Source organism: Mesocricetus auratus, unplaced genomic scaffold (assembly GCF_017639785.1).
Source record: "Mesocricetus auratus isolate SY011 unplaced genomic scaffold, BCM_Maur_2.0 Super-Scaffold_100008, whole genome shotgun sequence".
Classification (NCBI taxonomy): Eukaryota; Metazoa; Chordata; class Mammalia; order Rodentia; family Cricetidae; genus Mesocricetus; species Mesocricetus auratus.
In genome coordinates, this window is record NW_024429192.1 from 73,771,775 (window position 1) to 73,788,213 (window position 16,439).

General features: G+C 48.9%; 1 protein-coding gene and 1 non-coding gene across 10 annotated transcripts in view; both read right to left on the reverse strand.

Moving 5' to 3' along the window:
* Window positions 1-886: 886 nt before the first annotated feature.
* On the reverse strand, window positions 887-989 carry LOC121142082. The gene has a single exon (XR_005879095.1). It is a non-coding gene; the product is annotated as a small nucleolar RNA U13 (small nucleolar RNA).
* A 227-nt stretch (window positions 990-1,216) lies between these two features.
* The window catches only part of Tango2 (transport and golgi organization 2 homolog), a 39,410-nt gene continuing 24,187 nt past the window's right edge, over window positions 1,217-16,439 (reverse strand). For 7 of the 9 annotated variants that reach the window (XM_013118689.3, XM_040751182.1, XM_005077518.4 and 4 more), the window contains 7 exons: window positions 15,074-15,162; window positions 11,933-12,052; window positions 10,578-10,692; window positions 8,180-8,250; window positions 4,186-4,339; window positions 2,971-3,075; window positions 1,217-2,129 (listed from right to left, as the gene is read on the reverse strand). In XM_013118689.3, the coding sequence (XP_012974143.1) occupies window positions 2,009-2,129; window positions 2,971-3,075; window positions 4,186-4,339; window positions 8,180-8,250; window positions 10,578-10,692; window positions 11,933-12,052; window positions 15,074-15,162 (775 nt within the window). In that variant the 3' untranslated portion in view covers window positions 1,217-2,008. Of the gene's footprint in view, window positions 2,130-2,970; window positions 3,076-4,185; window positions 4,340-8,179; window positions 8,251-10,577; window positions 10,693-11,932; window positions 12,053-15,073; window positions 15,163-15,611; window positions 15,685-16,439 lie in introns of all 9 variants that reach the window. The other 2 variants (XM_013118693.3, XM_013118692.3) reach the window with 2 other exon arrangements.

The following is a 16,439-nucleotide window of genomic DNA, read 5'->3' on the forward strand; positions in this document are numbered from 1 at the left end:
CCCCATTTTAGTTTTATGTGACAGGGTCTCACTTGCTATCCATCCCAGAGTGCCTTCAACCTTTCTATAGCTCCCTGCCTCGGTCTCTGAAGTGCTGGGCCACAGACATCCATCACTTGGCTTATTTTCTTTTTGGGAAGGCAGTGCTGAGGACTGAATTTGGAGTGTCAGGGTTGCTAGATACTCACCAATATAGCAGACGTTTCCTTTAGAGCTTTGGAGGCCGATGTCTGGATGGAGGTGGCTGCAAGGTTGTGCAAACTGAGGGTTTGGAATGAGGATGTCCTTTCTAGGAGGATATAACCTAGGCTATAATAAGAGAAGCTACACTGCTGGGCTGCCCCTTCCACAGAAGCTTCAGGCAGACTTAGGGCAGAGGGTTCTATGGTAAGACAGGGGTAGACATCTGAGGGGTTCTCCAGGAGTAGAAACTGGTATAGAACAAGGGTGGCAGGATCTACAATAACCTGTGGAGGCTTGGCCAATGTGATACGCAGTACCTGTTTCTTTTCAGGCCTCGTGATGTGTTTTGTCGCCCACTTCCACCTTGATTTCAATCAACCATTATTTCTCTTGGCCCCCAGAGGAGGGTGCTGGAGACAAGAAAGGTGATGTCTGGCTTTTCTTCACCTGGTGGGCCAGCAGCAGATCACATTCAGTCTGGGGCACCCTGTTCTGATCCACACTTGGCTCATTACTCTGAAATGCCAAGACAAAGGTGGGCTGCAGATGTACAAGGGAGCCTGAGCCATGGGCTTCTTGCTGGCAGGGCAGGGAAGCATGTTCCCCAAGGCTCAGGCCTAAGAACATGCCCTGGACCTCTAACTCACCCATTCTCACTATTCTCTGGCCCCAGGACCCATAGGGACTCCCATTCCCCGCTCCACATCAGATGGGTAATGTTCTGTTATCATACCCAGGTTTGTGGGAGTCACATGTCTCTGAAAAGCATGAACACCTAATCATCATGCTTATGAATCAAAAAGGACCCTAGGGACTTCTAGTGAATCTCTGTTGGTGGCAGCTCACCCTGTAGTCACAAATAAGTTCTCTAACATCCATCCCAGCTTCTGCCAAAAGGACAGACAGGAAGACAGACTGCCTGACCTTCAGGCATTCATCAGTGCTCCAGAGGTTACGTAAAAAGAAGATCCCCGTGTGGGTATCTAGCCCACCATGACTGTTGCTACCACATGAAGGAAGAACTCTGAAACACTTTAGCCATCACAACCTCAAAGTTTTATTATCAACAGCTCACGTTCCTATGAAGTCCAGCTTTTGACAAGGGAGATGCGGGATGGCCGGGGCTGGCTGAGGCAGCTGTTGAGATGGTCCTGCTCAGAACCTACAATGCCTGCCGGGCAAGCAGGGGTCTAAGGGATCCCAGGGTCCACACAGTGGGACTGACTAGTGCACACAGGATCCTCACACATGAAGAACCACAAAGCACACATGGGATCCCCTAACATATACAGAACTACAGGATCTCCGATTGATTCCATTTTCTATCGATGTGGGTTTTTCTTGTGCCTGATTCAGTTTCTAACATGAGCAGTTCTCCTGCAGGAGCATGTCTGGCTATGAGGACATGAGACCCAGTTGTGCTCTGCATTCAGGAAGGGAAAGGTCAGTTGCTATAAAAAGCCTGCATCTGTTACTTGTTCAGGAAAGAGACCACTGGCCAAACACGTGTGAAGTGAGAGGCACTTCCCGGCTAGTCAGATAGGCTCACATGTGTCTGTACATGATGATGGTGGTGGGATTGAGCATGAGGTACAGTCATATATGTATGTTACACCTAGGCCTGACTCAGACCTAGTTCAACTCTGTCATTCCCCACTGTCACAAAGACAAACCCTGAGTTGAGTATGAGGTCAAGTATGGGTAACACACAGGTCAGAGAGGGTCCTAGTGCTAGGGATGCTGGCTGAGTCACAGACTTGCAGTGTGGCCAGGGAAGATTCTTGCCTATGCTGGCTCTTGAGGCACGGCATCCTAGCAGTGGGGGCTAACTCTGTAGCGTGAACTCATAGGTGTTGGTCTCCCAGCGAGAGGTGTCTTTGTCCAGCATGCTCCGTTCTGTGAAGGTCACATGGCCATCTGCATCCACAAGGATGATGGTGTTGGTTCTGAAAGAAAGCACCTATCAGAGCCACAGCTGGGAGCAGACCTGAGGCACAGAGGGTAGGCTCATCACACCCAAGGCCTGACCTGGCTACTCAGCTCTGAGGACACAAGGGGCTCCTCAGGGGCATCTGGGCTCCATGGCCAGCCTCATGGGTGAGTGAGTCCTCTGCTCTAAAACTGCTCACTTAGCCTGACCTTCTTCCACAGCAAGACCCAATTTAATATATCCCTCACAGGGCTGTAGAGCTGACTACCCGCACCCCACCCACAATATACAGGTTCTCAGACACCTGGCCACACCTGGCTCTCCAGGGGGTTAAACTTTCAATTACTCAGGCACATGGCCTGTTTGCCCAGAAACAATCCAATCCCTCTTGTGTCCTTCTTCTGCTACTGGCCCAGGCTGTCACCTGGCTCGCTTTCTTCTTCCTTTTAGCCCACCCTATGGTGGGTTCACGTGTGTGAGCTCCTGCCCTTCAAGCAGGGAGGGTACACATAGGAAAGACCAGCCCTTAGCTGCCACTCCAGCATGCAAAGCACAGGCTTTGGAGAATCAGTGTCAGGGCAGTGGCTCCAGTGTCTGCCAACAGGAACATTCCAAATGCCATCTCTGGCTTCTCTGAACCCCACCGAGGACACAATGACAGCTTCAGGAGTCCAGAGCTCTGACCTCCTGACCCTATGGGAACATCACCTACAGGATCTGTTCAACTTGCTGTGAAGTCTAGAGAAGACAGACTCCGGAATGCACGGAATGAGAGGAGGTGCCTAGCCATGGCCAGTCATGTTGTGGGGAACAGCCAGTGGGAAGGAAATAAGCCCAGCCGTTCTGACCCTGATCACCTGGTGCCGTAGGTGGCGCAGCGCACACACACAGCTGCATACTTCCTCAGAATTGGCTGTACATACTCCCGGCCCTGGTCCTCAATGGCTGGATCTGGCAGCTGTCTAGAAGGATAGAGGGCCAGAAAAGCTGTTAGTCACCTTACTGCCTATCTGCAGCCTGAGATCCCTGAGGAGTCCTTAGCCTTAAAAGGCGGTAGGAGAGGCACCTTTTCTACTTGGCTCCTTCTGCTTTGTCACCTCTCCACTGTATCACTTAGGACTCCATCATTAAGACTATGCATCCAGATGGCACAAGCACTCTCTGTCTCTTAGCAGTACCCCGTGGGCATCGGCCCACAGACAAGAGCCTTCTTGAACCCTGAGACTCAGCAACCAGAACAACTTGTACCATGACTGTGGTTATCAGAACAGCCAGAGCCATACCTGGCCTGCCAAGTGAGGGCCATCTGGACGCATGGCTGAGCAAAGCCCAGCACAGGCCCACACGAGGGCAGCTGATGCTAGGGCTGGAGAATGCTGCTATGGTTCAAGGCCCATATGGTTCAAGGAGAGTAAGCAGTCCTCCCCGTGGAGGATGGAAGCATGGCAGAGGGCTCCTTTGAGGGATTGCAAGGTGAGCAAGATGGAGGGACACTGGGCCTCTGGGCAGAAAGGAGCCAAGCTTAGACGAGAATGGGAAGATGCACGGGACCCTGAAGGAACAAATGCCAGGACCCTTGGCTGGATGGCTGAGGCCTAAGTGCCCAGAGTCTGAGGGTGCCTCATGAAGAGGTTCATGGGCATGGAAGGGGGGTTCTGTGCCTTCCTGGGACAGGTGTGTCTATGCCTAATGCTTAGCTCCAAGGTTACTGGAGGAGGGCATAGCAAACAATGTCAAGCCCTAGGCCTGCTCTGAATAGCTTCTGGCTTCTCTGGCTCTTCTCCCTAAGGCTTGCTGAGTAGCTAGAACCTTCTAGAATATCACACTGGTCCTTTTTATGTAGAGGGAAACCAGACCTCAGAGAACACCAAGCCAGCACAGGCTGCACCAACTCTCATTATTCGGGGCCCAAGAGGAACCTGAGGTATAGGTCTAAGTTTTAAGGAGGCAGAGGGTAGCAGATCAGGCAGGCTTTCCTGCAGCTGGGAAGCCACAGGCTTTCAAGGTAGCAAACCCTGCCTTCCCCCCTGCCTAGACCTGTATGGCTGCCCCAAAGGGACTTGCTCACTTACGCCTCCTCATTGTTGAGTACATCTAGGAGATGGGTGACAAGGGTGTCCTTAGGGAGTGCCTCGCTCTGCTCCACCACTTCCATGAAGAGTTGTTTGCCAAAGCACAGCTTCCTCCAGGGCGTCTCCAGTAGGGCATTGCTTAGTCCATAGGTTCCTGTAGGAAGAAGGTCAGCCTTGCCATGTGAAGGCCCATGGCTTAGTCAAGCATCCTGAACACGACACCAGTGGAAGCTGAGTCCCTGGAAGATCACTCGGGCTCTGTTGGAGCCCCTAAGGCCAAGTTGTCAGTCCTAGTGTCACTGTTTTTTCTTTCTGGAGTAGCTTGAAAGACCATTCTATGATGGTGCTGGGTGATTGGGTAGTCACATAGAACGGAGTTGAACCTGACCTCACACCCTATGTAAAAATAACCCAAGGACAGCAAAATGGCTGTGGGTAAAGGCCCCTGCCATCAAGTCTGATGACTAGAGTTCAAGCCCTGGGACCTACATGGTGCAAGGAGAAAAGTACACCTGCAAGTTGTCCTCTGGCCTCCACATGTAAGCTGAGGAATGGGCATGCAGGCATACACTCATGCACAACAAATGTCTGTTAGGAGCAAGTTTCCTTACATGAGACCCAGTATTCAAAAACCAAACCAAACCAAAACAGGAGCAGCTTTAGGACCAAGTATGGTAGCATGAATCTTAGAACCCAGGAGGCTGAGACAGGATTGTGGCAGGTTTGAGGCTGGCCTGTACAGCAAGGTTCAGGCAGCCTGGGTTAGAGTGAGATAGTGTTTCAAAGCATGTTGACAAGCATGAGCACGCACACACACACACACACACACACACACACACACACACAAAGTAAATACATTTTAAGAAGAATAAGCTTCATGACCTTAAATTAAGTAATGATTTATTAGGTAATACACTGAAAGTATAAGCAACAAGATAAAAGGGACTTCATGTAAATTTAAAGTTATGCACTTCAAAAAAAGTGCCAAACAAGTTAAATAAAACACAAAATCAGAAAGGATTTTTGATGAGATTTGTAGATTATATAGAAAGACCAAAATTTTTAAATGGACAGACCATACCTGTAAGTCCAGCATTCAGAAGGTGGCAGTGGGAAGATCAGGAGTTCAATGTCATCCTTGGATATATATTGAGTTGGAGCCTGGCTAGCCTGGGATACATGAGACCCCACACCACCCCCCATCCCTGCCTGAAAAAAGAAAGATGGCAGGTAATGATGTCAAGGTAGAGAGCTTTGCCAGGTCTTCCAGAGGCCGTGGGCCTGGTTTATCAGCACCTCAAGTTGGGGAGGGGGAAGACAGAGCACTGGGGATATGGCTCAGTGGTACAGTATGAGCTCAGCATGCTTACCAGCCTGGGTCCCATCCCTAGAATTCCCTCCCCCTAAAGACAGAGCACAGCATGTCTTGGTGAGAGTTCAGAAAAAGCAGGAACCTTCATAAACTGCTGGCAGAAGAAATGTGCGAATGCTTTCGAAAACCACGTGGAAGTTCCTCAAAAGGCTCCAAGTGGAGAGAGAAGTGTTGGCCAGTGAGGTGGCTCAGGGGTAAAGACAAGTCAGCTAAATCACAAGTCAGCTTCCTCTCACATGGCTGGTTCTGTCTGAATGAAATGTCTGAGGAGCAGTGTGGATGGTGCTTCCTATGTAGATCACGGTGCTTTGAACTCACTGAGATCTGCCTGCTTCCACCTCCTCAGTGCTGGGATTAAAGGTGTGCACACCATGCCTAGCTCACCATTTGTTTCTTATTTTATTAACTTATTTGGTTTATTGAGATAGCACCTCACTATGTAACCTTTGCTGGCCTGAAACTTACTGTATAGACCAAGTTATCCTTGAACTCACAGAAAAATGATGACTGTCTTTTTGCCCTTACCTCTCTAATGCTGGGATTATAGGTTGTGCCACCAGAGCTGGCTGTGTGATCGGCTTTACATGCACAGCATGTGAGACCCATTCGATAAACGTTGGGTTGTTTGGGACAGGGTCCCGTTCTGTAGCCCAGGCTGGCTTGGCACTCACTATGAGGTCATGGTTGGATATGAACTCAGGGCAATTCTCCTGCTTAAAAGTGGAGGGCTGAAAGTTTACTAAGAATGTGTTCAGTAGGCATGAGGGCTTGGATTTAATTCTTAACACCAGAAGAAAGGGGACATAGATTAAGTAGGGGCAAGCTCAGGGGTAAATTGTGATGTAGATGGAAAGAATTCCTACTGTAAAGACCCAGCAGAAAAGAAGCTGCCGTCAGGGAGCATTCAGCTCTGAGAACAGCAGCCTCATGTCCTTGCCTCCAGTTGCTCTCCCAGAGGCTCCTGGGCTGCTAGGCTGGTATGAGGCTGACTTCCGCAGGACAAAACCTCTTCAGTGGATCTGCAGACCCCAAGAAGCTGAAATGAAGGGGCTCTTAGGCAAACAGAGCACAAGACCTGCAGGAGATGAACACACTTGACTCTGCCTAAACTGAGGACTTCAAGTCAGCCATCAGCTGGTTCCTGGGAGTACAACCAGACCCATCCTGGGCTTGCACAAGAATGGAGGGTGCACACCACCATGGGCAGCTAGGGTGCCACGGCTGGCAGAGAGCCCTGGGTGAGAATGTGCAGGAGACCTAGTGGGAGTGACTAGAAGCCACACTCTAGGTGTGAGCTGCCTATGCTAGGATCTCACCAGCCCATGGCATCCTGCCTGGACATATCCCAGCAAATGGGGGGCGCTCTGGAGCCCTTTGGCCTACCTGGGGCTTAAACATAAGTAGTGAAAAGCTGAAGCCAACCTTTGCGTGAACCAGCCTATGTAAGAGTTCTGTCATGAAGCAGGCTAGGTCTATAGGCCTCACCATTATAGTTGGAGCTAATACTACAGGCAGGGCAGGGCTACTCAGCTATCCTTGGGGGCTGCTCCTCAATTCCCTTGAGCTCCACCTGAAACACAACATTTTAGGCCTACCATTGGTCCTCACTGGGAGGGTGAGACACTGCAACCTCATTTAGTAACCCGTGCCAACTGCCTAAGAAAGACTCCATGACTTGGAGATGCAGAAACTGTATCATGAATGAAAAGTGTCACACAGAGATGGGATATGGGTGCTACTGAGGACACTGACTCTCTCCCTAGGGGCAGGGACACTTGGTATGGGCCAGTGACTCTCTCCCTAGGGGCAGGGACACTTGGTATGGGCCAGTGACTCTCTCCCTAGGGGCAGGGACACTTGGTATGGGCCAGTGGCTCAGTTGTAGGGACAGAGTCAGTGTCCAAGGCCCACAGACCCAAGATGTTACCAGCAAGGACTGTTTACAGGCTGTGAATGAAGGAGAAAGCAGTTGGCTCCAGGAGGTTAGTTCACCCTGTGCTAGGCTGTTTCCCATGGGTTCTGCTCAGTCTTGGCATCAGACCTCGGACAAGACATAAACTTCCCTTCTTCCAAAGTAGCTTACAGGACTATGTGAGTGTGAGTATGTGTGTGAGAGAGAGACAGAAGGTGAGGGGGGAATGGAAAAGGGGAAGAGGGGAGAGAGTGTGGGTTCAGAGTGGTGGCTAGCAGCTGGTAGAAGAGGTGTCCAAGAAATCCCGACACTCAGGGAAGAAAGAGACAGCAGGCCCAGCTACAGACACTACAGCCTGGGCACAGGTGTGGGGAGAGGAGGGCATTCAGGAGCTCTGGGGCAGGGGACGTGGGATAAGCATGGGCACTGGGTGTAGGAGATATACATAGGAGAGGAGCTGAAGTGCATGGTATGTATGCGTACCATCAAAGGGGCCGAGGAAGACCTGGATGGTGACCCCTGTGAGGGGCTAGCTGAGCCATGGGGGCTAAGACAGGTGTGGGAGCATGTATGCAGGTGCAGGCCACAGTCCTATACAGACCACGTAAGACGCACAAAAAGCCAAAAAGTAAAGTTCCAGAAGAGCACATGGTATTCCCAATAAAGGAGCAGCCCCACTTTACCCTGTCTGGACACCAAAGCAGGCTCACCTGGTGTTAAGACAATAGGCTCAGGCTCCCCCCGGTTTCCATAGTAGCAAACGACATCTCCTTTTGCTGTGCTGTGAATGGAAGCCAAAAGTCAGAGAAAGTCAGATGGGAGCCACAAGCACCCCTGTTCCCAGAACTTCCCAGTGATCTCACGGCCCTGCCTCTAGCCTAGGCTCGTGACCAGCACAAAGATAATGGCTCACTTAAGCCCAGCTCTGGGCCTGGAAAGCTGGGCCACAGAGACATAAGGCCCTGTCCATGCTCACAGGTACATTCCTGGCTCACTACTGAAACCAGCAAGGAAGTGGAATGTGAAAGTTCCTCATAATTCTCTGAATGTCCCATGGCATGGACACAGACATGTTGTGATAACTGCATCTCACTCCCAGTCCTTCTAGTGGGCCACATATGGTTAATCTCTAAGTGCTTCTGATGGGTAGGCTCAGAGCAGGCTTCTGAACAACGAACAAAGGCTATTTTCTCCTACTTTAGCATTTTACAACTATTTACATGGCGGTAGCTGCTGAAAACACCCCAATTCCTCCAGTAACCTTCAGCTGGAACTCATGAGCAACTGAGATACCTTCCAAATGCACAACCACAGATGAGGTGGCTTTGGTTACAGAGACGATTCCTCCTGTTCCACATGGACACATGCCTAGCACTCCCCAGTCTGGGCACACATCCCTCCTTCCTTACTCTAACCCTCGTAACTTTCTTAAGATGGTTAGCAATAAATTTTGAAGATTTTGTTTCTGGGAAGAACTTTTTAAATTTTTTTTTGGTGTGTATAAGGACCCACAGAATTAAGTATCCAAGTCAATGTCCCTGTCACTGCTACCATGTATAACACATAAAGTGGGGTGTGCGTGCTTGCGTGTGTGTCCAGGTACAGCTATGACAGGACAAATTTCCATTGTAGGCCTTGGTCTCTCTCTCTCTCTCTCTCTCTCTCTCTCTCTCTCTCTCTCTCTCTCTCTCTCTCTCTCTCCCTCTCTCTCCCTCCCTCCCTCTCTCTCTCTCAGATTTATTGTTATTTCTGATTGTGTGTGTAAAGGTACTTGTGGAGGCCAGAGACATAGGGTCCCTGAGCTAGAGTTGCACAAACCATTTGCCATAGATGCAGGGAACTGAACTCCAGTCCTCTGCAAGCACTGCATGCACTCTTACCCACTGATGCATCTCTCCAGCCCCAGGTCTTCATTGCTTGTTTTGAGATAAGGTCTCATTATAGTCCTAGCTGGTCTGCAAATCTTTATGTAGATCAGCTGACCTTGAACCCACCGAGACCTGCCTGTCTCTGTCTCCCAAGTGCTAGGAGTAAATATGTACAGCGCCACGCCCAGTTTGGACCTGGTTTATTAGTACCCGACTGATACCCTGCAGCCTTAGCAGTGGCATCAGCAGCCTGACTTGTGGGATTGCTCTTTAGCTGAACTCTGATCCTGGGTCTATAGCAAGGAAGGCTGCTCAGGTTTCCTGAGGCCCAACTGCAGAAGCTACTGTGTATCTGCCCAGAGAACAGCAGCCTTGTTTCCAGCTGTTTGACACAGCTACTGAGCAACTATTGCTACCTGCATCAGAGCTCTGGCCTCTTGGGGCTGGATCAGACACACATGAACTGCTGCTGAAAATGCACTCACAGCTCCATGCGTGGAGAGGAGAGCAAGCATAGGGTTATGGCCTCCAGGGGCAAGCAAAGAGAGGAGGGAGGATGGTAGTGGCATGCCCTTCCAGCTCCCACTCCGGGCCTTCTTCCTGACCATTGCCCCTCACTCAGCTTCCACCTGTAGCCTCGGAATGACGCCAGACACACCATACACAATGAATGTTCAAGACATGCTGGGCCTGGGGCTCATCTATGGACCTGCCCCTGTGGTAGGAGGCAGCTCAAGATAGACATCTGGGGATAGGATGACATCAGCTTCTCTCAGGAGAAAACCCCCAGCTAAGAGCGTTCACTGACATCAGGGATAAAAGAGATAAGGATATTTAACTCACTGAAAGGCCAAGCATATCAAACTTGTGTTCCTATAACCACATCTCTAACATGAGAACCACCTGGGAGCTCAAGTACGCAGTCAAAACAGACTGATGCCAGCTGTTACGAGGCATCCCCACAGGACGTGACGGATGCCCAGCTGGAGCTGCCCCAAGCAAGAGTCCACTGCCAGCTCTCGACTGATGTTTTGTCACAGTAGGGAGCTAGCAACCTCAGACTGTCTCAAGAAGCCCTGAGCTCTAGGCCCTATTCTCAGTCAGTGGGTCTGAGACAGGCTAGGTCCTCAGATGCTTGCCAAGCACCCCTCAAATGAAGTCCTGGGGAGGCCACCAAGCTGACTGGGGCAAGGATCTGTATACAGAAGTGCTGAAGACCTAGTTACCAAGGCAGACCCACCTCAGGTCAGCTGCTATGAGGTTAAAGCCATTGTACAGGTGGCCCTCTGTAGAGACCTTCTTCAGGTAGGACAGGCTGTCCATGTCACTGGTCAGAAAGTGAGTCACAAGTTCACCTGTGGGCAGGGCACACATATCAATGAACAAGGCAGAAGTCATGAATTCCTGCCCCAGGGATGACTGAAATACGGCCTCAGGGGAGAGCATAAGAAGAGTTTGTTCCAACTGGGGCTCCAACATCTGAAGTTATCTACCTTGCTAACTGGGCTATTATGGAGAATGGTTTTAAAAATATTTTCTAGGGCTGGGCATTGGTGGCACACACCTTTAATCCCAGCACTCAGGAGGCAGAGGCAGGTGGATCTCTGTGAGTTCGAGACCAGTCTGGTCTACAAAAGCTAGTTCCAAGATAGCCTCCAAAACCACAGAGAAACCCTGTCTCGAAAACAAAACAATATATTATATTTCTCCCCTAGGGCTGGGTGGTGGTGGCACACACCTTTAATCTCAGTATTTGAGAGGCAGAGACATGTAGATCTCTTGAGTTTAAAGTCAATCTGGTCTATAGAGTGAGTTCCAGAAGAGCCAGGTTACATAGAGAGAAACCCTGTTTTGAAAAACAAAACCACACACACACACACACACACACACACACACACACACACACACACACACACTGATTCCATCCTCTAGGTAGGAGACAGATCTCAATATTAAAATCCTTGCCTAGCTTGCTCGATGCCTGGGTTCAACCTCCACATGGTAGAATGAATGGCTGAATGAAAGAAAATAAAGTTCATCTATTATACCTCTATGTAGAAATTCAGCATTAAGAAAGATGAAACTCAGGGCTGGAGAGATGGCTCAGCAGTTAAAAACATTGCTGCTCTTTCAGAAGTCCTGATTTCAATTCTCAGCAACTACATGGCATCTTATAACCATTTATAAGGGGACCCAATGTCCTTTTCTGATATGCAGGCATACATGCAGATATAAAATCCATAAATAAATAAATCTTTGAAAAAATAAAAGAAAGATCAAACCCAACAGTCAGGGGACAATGACACAGTGCAGGGAGTCATGAGCCTGGAAGACACTCCCTGGCAGAACCACATTGGCAATGCTTGGCCATCTCTTCTCTCCAGCTCTTCTTCCTGTCACCATTGTGTGAAGGGCACATGAAGGGCATGGGACTCACCAGCAGAGGCTCTGGCAGGGTGCCATTCTTCCTCACAGTACCTACCAAGAGAGACCTGCACACTTCCATTGGTCTGCTGCTGGTCTTACCTATGCTCTACTCCAATGTTTCTTGTCTTTGCCCTACCTAAGCCTTGCCCAACCCCACAGATTCCATACCTCTACCACGGGTATATGGATCTTGCTGGGGTTGCAGGTAGTTGGTGAGTGCTCCCAGCTTTCCACGTGTGTTGATGCCCAGCCATGTTCCTCCTGCCTTGCCTTCCTCCATGTCGAGCCCTACAGCAGATGACAGCATTACCACCGGTCAAGTCCCTGTGATGAGTTCCACTGGTACTCTCTGCCCAGTCCTCATGAGGCATGTTCCATAGCTCCTCATAGGGTCAATGCTGCTGCCACTAGATCCCATAGTAGGTTATACAGGCCCTATAAGCCATGAGAGAAACTGGGAGGTATGGCCCAGAGATGAGCATATAAGAGAGAGACCCTAGACAATAGGAAGTATTCTGGACAGTCTATTGGTTAGACATGCAGTCTGTGTAAAAAGAGTTATTAATGTGTCCTATGAGAAAGTATGTTTACATAAGTATATATATGTAATATAAACGTGTTATTTGCACACCTGTGTGTGCTGGTACATGCACCTGTGCCCAAGCATGGTCTACAGGAAGATAACAGGTGTTTGCTCTCGCACTCTCCACCTTAACCCTCAAAACTGTGTATCACTATGTCTGGAACTAGGTGGGGGCTGAACCTCACTCAGCGGCCCTTTCCCTGCTCTCTGCAACTCTGGGTTACAGGCACACAAGGCCGTGGTGGGTGCTAGGATTTGAACTTAGATCCTCATGTTTGTGCAGCAAGTAAAAAGTCAATTATAATAGAAATATAAAATGTAAACACAGGAAAGAAAACAAAACTGTGGTAGGGAGCAGAAAGCCCAAACACACCCAAGGCAACCCGTTAGAACTAGAAGGTGAGTGGACGGAGAGCCAGAGAGTCAACATGTACTTGTTCACTTCTTGTTATGTTTTGAGTCAAGGTCTAATGTAGCTCAGGCTAGCCTTGAATTCACTGTGTAGTTGAGGCTGGCCTCTAACATCTAATTCTCCTGCACTACCTGTGCCTGGTTTATGCAATGCATGCTAGGCAAGCACCAACTCAGCTAGCCACCTCCCCAGCCCTACTTTGATTTTGTAAGTCAGAATTTCACAAGACAGCCCAGAAGGCCTTGAATGGGACCTCATGGTTACACTCCAGTCTCAGACTCAAAAGTTTTAGGATTACAGGATTACATCACCATGCCTGGCTTAGAAAATGAAAATTTAAATAGACCATTTAAAACAGTATTAGAAACACTTAAAGACTTGAACACTTGGGCTCAAAAGATCAGGTGTGACTACTGTGCTCAGCTCCAAAGAACAGTAACAGAGCCCGGTGCTGGCACCCAGACACACAGATCAGTGTGACAGAGTCCAGAGGAGACCCAACATGTATATTCAACTGATTCCAATAAGCAATGCTGCGATGACTAGGAGGATAAATCTCAGCCCTTGCCTCATACCAGAGCTGGGGAGACAGTTACTAATGCTCGCCTTGCAGGCATGAGGACCTTTTGATTCCACGTAAGAATCAGGGTGCGGAGGTGCAAGCAGAGAAAGGCTGATCATGGGAGATTGTGATGAACCAGTCCACACTAGTGAGTGGGCTTCGTTTGAAAGGAGGTGACTGGTGTTCCTGAAGTTGTCCTCTGGTCCCATGCACACACGTGCACACACATATACATGAATTCACACATACACAGAATAAAAATTGAGACAAGAGTCAGACTGCCAACTTGAGGCCTTAGCAGAAAAATGTTATGGCTTAGGAAAGGAACAAGTTTCCTGAACAAGGTGAAGAAGAACAAGCCATAAAAACTACATTTGTTAAAAATAAAGTGTTCTGCTCACCAAAAGATGTTAAGGAAGTTAGATGGCAGTCCATTTACCCAACAAAAGACTCATATCCAGAACTCATAAAGAAACCCTCACATCAACAGCTGAAAAGCAAACGAGTTTTCACTTCTGGCCAAGCAACAGAGAACAGATTTACTCTCCCACATAAAACCTATGAAAACATGGGCTTTAAGGAGGATTTGAGTAGTTATGGTAGTGCATATCTATAATCCCAGCATTTAGAAGGAGGAGGCAGCAAGCTTCAGGCCAGTCAGAAATACACAGTGAGACCCTGTCTCCTCCCATCAAAAGCAAAACAAAACAAAACAGGCTAGGGACATGGCTCAGTAGTAGAACACTTGCCTATCTAGAATGTATAGGACCCCAGGGTTGATCCCCAGCACTGCATAACAATAAACAAAAAGCCAGATGGACTGGCAAGATGGATTAGTGGGTAAAGACACTTGAGGCCAAGTCTGATGTTTGGTCCCCATAATCCACATGGCAGATTGTGAGAGGGCACACACACACTAAATAAATGTCACTTAAAATAGATAAAGGATCTGAGAGACAAGAAACAAATGAGATGAGCCCATGAGCCTCATGATTAGAGAGTCCTCAGGACCTAGCAGACACTGTGATCTGAGGACAGAACACTGATCCAGGGACACTGATCCAGGGACACCGAGGTCTTCCAGAGTCCATGGGACAAAAGAGTAGAGAGGCCAGAGCTCTTCCCAGAGATTAACTAACTGTGATAGCAGTGAAAGAACCACACAGAAGGACCACAGTGGACAGTGCTCACCCAGGGCAGGGAGTTCGATCTGCTCCCAGAAACCAGACTGGAAAACCCATTAACTCCTCAGGCTCTGGGTTCAGGAGTCAGAAATACTTAGCTCAAATGGGGCTGGTTCCTCACCCACCTAATAGGTCTTACACCAAAGATCTCTTGACATTTGGCCTGCATCTAGAAAAAGCTTACTGATTTATAGGTATATAAAATATACCCAACACAGGCCTTTGGTGTGGGGCAAAGGGTGCAGGGGGGAACATGAACACAGATATGAAAACATGCGTAGATACACACACACAATGATAATGCTCCAAAGACCAAGCAATGTGGTCCCTTCTCACAGGCTGACCGTTTCTTCCAGGACACCACAGCACGGGAAGACATGTGGGGGCACGTTGGGTGGTCAGTTCTAAGGGGTGCCTGATTCTGGGGCTGGCTGAATCCCCAAAGCCCCCCTCCCACTTCCACATTCAGCACTTGCATGTGGAAGCACGGCCATTATCAGCCTTGTGTGGCGGGTGCCACCGCACCAGACTAGTGGAGCTCAGTAGACAGTTGTGAGGAAACACTTACCACTGAGGATGTCATTGTTGTCCCCCCAGAAGTCTGCCAGCTTGGATGGTCTGTGGTAGAATTCATCTCTGTTGGCTGCCAAGATGAGCCTAAGAGAGGAAAGTTCGAGGGAAGCCATGTGCTGGGGACTGAACTGCATATGCTCCTTCATGGAGCTGCACCTCTAGCCTCCCTGGTTTAACATTGAATTTACAGCAGCAGCAACATAAGTAAGAAGCCCCTACTCCCCACCCCTTGCCATATATCCACAGGCGCTCTAGGAGCTCCTGAGAAGCTATGTTCAGATCCCTGCTCAGGAGTCAGGCTCTAGAAGAGTTTTAAGTATGAGGCAGGGTAGAAAGGAAACTAAGAAGACATGGAAAGGGTTGAAGTAGCTCACCAACTCAGAGTTGAGAATTCTCATACAATTAATATTTACTGTTAAGATTGACTACATGAGGCAGGTATATGAGATGGTTCAGCATTTAAGAGCATGGGCTGCTCTTCTGGAGGACTGGAGTTTGATTCCCAGAACCCACACCAGGAAGCCCACTGTCACCTGTAGCTCCATCTCCAGGGGATCCCACACACCTGTTATCTGTGGACACCTGAACTTATGTGCAGGTATGTATCTGTAAAAATATAAATAATTTAAAATAATAAAAAAATAGTTGTTTTTTAAAAGATTGTCTACAGAGAGACAATACTCTTTTTTATAAAGATTGTTTTTCAAATAAGAAAACAGCAATGAGCCATGGGTAAGACCTGAGCATTTATGTCCTTGAGCATGGCCTTACTACCCTCCCCAGACACAAGTCTGAAGTTTGCTGAGAATCTCAAACAAGACTGAAACCCGTTCACAGTAAAAGCATCTTCTATTGCCCATGTGACTTTTACCTTATCAGCTACTCTGACCCAGTGCCCCTCAGGAGCGGCTCTAACCCTTGAGACGTCCCTTCACAAGGCACAGTGTCTTACACCTCTGTATCACTTCAGACACTGAAGCATGTCTGGGGGAACCCACACCTTTGCCCCTGCATGTCTCGATATAGGAGTGTCTCCACTAACCTCTGTGACAAAATCTATGTTAAAATTTCTTCTCAATAAACTCCAATTCTGCTTCATGTTGACTCACCCTGAGATTTTTGTCTGTGGTGAAGTCAAGCTGACTTGATGGCACACAATTTTAGTTCCAGCACTAGACAGGCAGAGGCAGAGGCAGGCAGATCTCTATGAGTTCTAGGCCAGCTTGGGCTACACAATGAGACCATCATTAAAAAAAATAATAGCCGGGCGGTGGTGGCACATGCCTTTAATCCCAACACTCGGGAGGCAGAGGCAGGCGGATTTCTGTGAGTTCGAGGCTGGGCTGGACCGACAGCCTCCA